Source organism: Solanum tuberosum, unplaced genomic scaffold (assembly GCF_000226075.1).
Source record: "Solanum tuberosum cultivar DM 1-3 516 R44 unplaced genomic scaffold, SolTub_3.0 scf00277, whole genome shotgun sequence".
NCBI classification, from domain to species: Eukaryota; Viridiplantae; Streptophyta; class Magnoliopsida; order Solanales; family Solanaceae; genus Solanum; species Solanum tuberosum.
In genome coordinates this window covers 791,495-795,472 of record NW_006239197.1, presented here as the reverse complement: position 1 = coordinate 795,472, position 3,978 = coordinate 791,495, and the positions used below count along the sequence as shown (strand labels likewise).

General features: G+C 34.0%; 1 protein-coding gene across 8 annotated transcripts in view; it reads left to right on the top strand.

Annotated features, from left to right (window-relative positions):
* The first annotated feature begins 742 nt into the window (after positions 1-742).
* LOC102586750 (EVI5-like protein) overlaps positions 743-3,978 on the top strand; it is a 7,713-nt gene continuing 4,477 nt past the window's right edge. Inside the window, exons 1-6 of one of the 8 annotated variants that reach the window (XM_015313970.1) lie at positions 743-818; positions 1,457-1,516; positions 1,622-1,870; positions 2,413-2,608; positions 2,861-3,031; positions 3,115-3,231. In XM_015313970.1, coding sequence (XP_015169456.1) covers positions 1,734-1,870; positions 2,413-2,608; positions 2,861-3,031; positions 3,115-3,231 — 621 coding nt within the window. In that variant the 5' untranslated portion in view covers positions 743-818; positions 1,457-1,516; positions 1,622-1,733. The other 7 variants (XM_006358485.2, XM_006358489.1, XM_006358484.1 and 4 more) reach the window with 7 other exon arrangements.

Sequence of the window (3,978 nt, the reverse complement as noted above, 5' to 3'; positions counted from 1 at the left end):
AAAATGTTGTATGTGGGTAGTCTTATTGTGCCTTGAATAGCGTCAAAGAAAGTACAGGTTTGTGATTAAAAAACTTATTCCTTTATTCACGCAAACAATCGCTTCAAAAATTTCGTTATTAGCCCCAAAACATACCATTTATGTTATTGGGCCCGTGCGTAGCACGGGCAACAAAATCTAGTATATATATAAACAAATGTAAATTTTATCGTCAAATATGGTTTATTAATTCATTTAAGGCTAAAATGTTGCTGACACTAATAACATTTTTTATTACGGAATGTAGGGGTGTCAATGAAATGATTTGGTCGGTTATTTTTAAAAAATTATAATTTATACCATTTCAATTTTTTGGGTATTTTAGAAAATATAATCAAAATTAGATTTTTAAAATCATCCCAATTATATCGATTTCTTTTCGATATCGGTATGGTTCGATTAATTTATGATATTTTTTATTTTTAAAAGATCACCTCAAACTATACTATTATTAAAATATTTCTTTCGCAAACAAGTTCTTGAAAGTCACATCAATTCAAAGGATAAATATAGACCCAAAGTTAGATGGCAAGGATAAATATATATAAAAAATATGACAAAGGATAAATATAACCCCTTTTCTAAGAATATAAGGGCAAATATGATCTTTTTTCGTTTAAAAATATCCCCAATAAGATTTTTTTTCATATCCAAATTTTATTTATAAATAGATTATTAATATGTTAAATCCACCCTGAAAACGCGGGTTCAGCAGTGATGCCCAAAAACACGGAGGGAGAATGCGCACACACGCCAGCTATGTTGTTGTTAACCAAAACGTAATTTTTCTTTTATCTTTTCTCATTTCTTGGAAAAGCATAGTATTTCGTGTCAACAAGAAAATCAAATCACATGGTTTAATTTCTCCATAATGCTGGAATTATATATCTCAGGTTTGGTTTTCTCCGTCATTTGGTACCCCTTTTTGTTTTTTTTTTCCCTTTAAAATTAATCGATGATTGATTTGTTGATATGGACACTCTCAATCCAAGAATTTAAAGGTTGTATAATTATTTAAAATTGAATGTGGGTTTTTGATTACTCTCTTATTTGTGTACCCTTTGTTCTTGTTTTGGGATTCTGATTTGAATGGTATAGATTTGGGTATCCTCCTTTAATGCTGATATTGCTGTTTGTCTGCATTTTAATAGATTATCTTTACCCTCATTACAGTCTTGTTTTGGGGGTGGGGTACTGCTTTCTCGATTTGTGTGATTTGGGGCTGGTTAGATAACTAAAAATCAATTTCTTATGCAATAACCAGATGGTGATGAAAAATAACGGATTAAACTAGGCGAAAATAATCCAAAAACCATACAGGTCCTTGATGTATGATCCTAATGTTTGCTGAGGCAATTTCAGATTCTATATTTTAAATATTTGGAAGGGGTCTAAAATTTCTCTTTTTTCTTCCTAGGATGAGCCAGTGTGGAAATCATCCCGCAAAGATAATTGGTGTTAGTAAAGTATTTTTCAGGTGAGTTTATCTAAGAGGTCTTCTTTGTGATAAATTGGAAAGGGTTTTTTATACTGTTATGATGTTTGTATCTATTAATAAGAGTACCCTTTTTTTGCAGTTCAGGGTTTAGGAGATCCTGTATTACTGGTCCATGCAGTTGGGAATGCACGGAAATCTTGTGGCAGTAGTCTAATGTTCTATTGGAGTGTAGTCTTGGGGTTGTTCTAGGTTAGCAATGGAAAGTAAAGTAGTAGATGAAAATGAGGAAGGCCCGGTTGTTCCCATGCGAGTTGATAGATTTGGTTTTGTAAAGCAGGAACATGGTCCTACTGAAGGTTTAGCAAGGAGCCGGTCGGCCTTTGAATATCAGAGGTAGGGACCTCTTTTTTGATTTATTAGTTGCTGTAGTTAAACTGGAGTTTTAATTTTTCTTGTCCTATTTCGACTTCTACAACAGACTCTTGTTCTCTTTCTCCACACACTCAATTTGCCATCCTGAAGACTGAAATATAAACATATTTTCGTGATATCACAAAATTTTAATGGTGCTTCTTCAGATGTTTAATCAACAAACTCCGTACTAAGGAGAACCTAATTCAAATTCATTGCTCCTGTGCGATGAACAACTTTGTTTCTGAAGTATTTCTACTGGTGTTTGGGGCAATGAATCTTTATAAGTAATATTCGTGTACGAGAAGTAAATCGTAGGGTTACACATATAAGTCAACATATTTGTGTCAGGAATAATAGCATTAAACTGGTATGAATAAAGTAGAATGGATATATGGATACAACTGAACCCAATTAGTTTGGAATTAACGAGTGTGTTTTTTTTTAGAAAGGTAACGAAAGAATTATGGTGTATTAATTGATTGGTTGATTCTCTTATTACATTTATTAAAAATATTTTGCAGAGATGAAAGAAGGATTAGGAAATGGAGAAAAATGATAGGTGTTGGAGGAAGTGATTGGAAGCAGTATGTTCGGAGGAAACCACATGTTGTTAAAAGACGAATACGGAAAGGAATTCCTGATTGCCTGAGGGGGCTTGTCTGGCAGCTAATTTCTGGAAGTCGAGACCTCTTGTTGTTAAATCCTGGAGTTTATGAGGTAGGAGTTAACTTTTGTCCAGTTTTATTCTTCTTTGTTTTCTGGAAATAGTCTTGCTGCTTCTGTTACTAATGGAGATAGATAATTTGTGTGAGCCTAGGAGAAAAGCTTAAAGTCCTACCTTTTTGGCTAATTTTTGTAGTTTCGGGCTAATTCTGCTTTTCAATTGATTGATCGTTCCTTGACATGTTCTTTTTTGCTTTACCTGTGTAATGGAAATCACTCATCTCATTAGCGTTTTATTTGCTGCAGCAACTAGTCATATATGAGACATCAGCTTCCGAGTTGGATATTATTCGAGATATTTCTCGCACCTTTCCTTCACATGTTTTCTTTCAGCAGAGACACGGACCTGGTCAAAGGTCTCTTTACAATGTTCTGAAAGCATATTCTGTCTTTGACCGAGATGTTGGATACGTACAGGTATGCATCTTTAAATTATTGATTCATATGTGATCTAGTGTATGGTTATCAATTTGGGATGATACTGATCATTTTGATTGCAGGGCATGGGATTCGTGGCAGGTCTGCTTCTTCTTTACATGAGTGAAGAAGATGCATTTTGGTTACTAGTTGCATTGTTGAAGGGAGCCGTTCACACTCCTATGGAAGGAATGTACTTGGTAAGCCTTCACCTTCAAACAGCTTGATGCAACCCCTGATAAATGTATATGGCCAATACATTTGAACTAAAAGGGATTCGGATGTGAAATATCTGATCAATTCCTAAGCTTGAAGAATTTGACTGTTCTTTTAGACCCCACTATTGACCATGGTATCCAAGTTAAACACCGAAATTTATGGGTTTTTTTATCCTTAATGCGATCAACTGCATACAAATCCAGAAAACCACTTCCATAGTCTAGGGTCCATATAATAGTTAAACAGAACCACATGATGTGTGTCTGTGTCCATATAGAGCCTATATCTAGTATCAGCTACTCTCTCCTTTCCAATTTATACAGTGCTGTTTGATTTCGTACATGTCTTTCCAATTTATATGATGGTGTTCAATTTTGACACAATTTAAGATATTCATTTTTGTCTTATGTATTATATCAGTTTGTCACGGGAAAAAAAGAGTGAATTAATGGTTGAAAAGTTAGCTTGATAGAGAAGACGTCGCATGAGAGTTAAAAATTTATATAATTAAATGGATTTGAATTCTTAGAGCGGAAAAGGGTAAAAAATATCCTTAAACTATCTGAAATAACTCATATTTACCCTTAAACTATATTTCGGTTCAAAACTACCCTTCCCGTCAAACTATTGGGTCAAAAGTACCCTTCTTATTAACGGAAGTTGTTAAATGCCATGTGGATGCCACATTGCATGCCAATACTAATTACTCTTTTTTTCCACTGCCACAT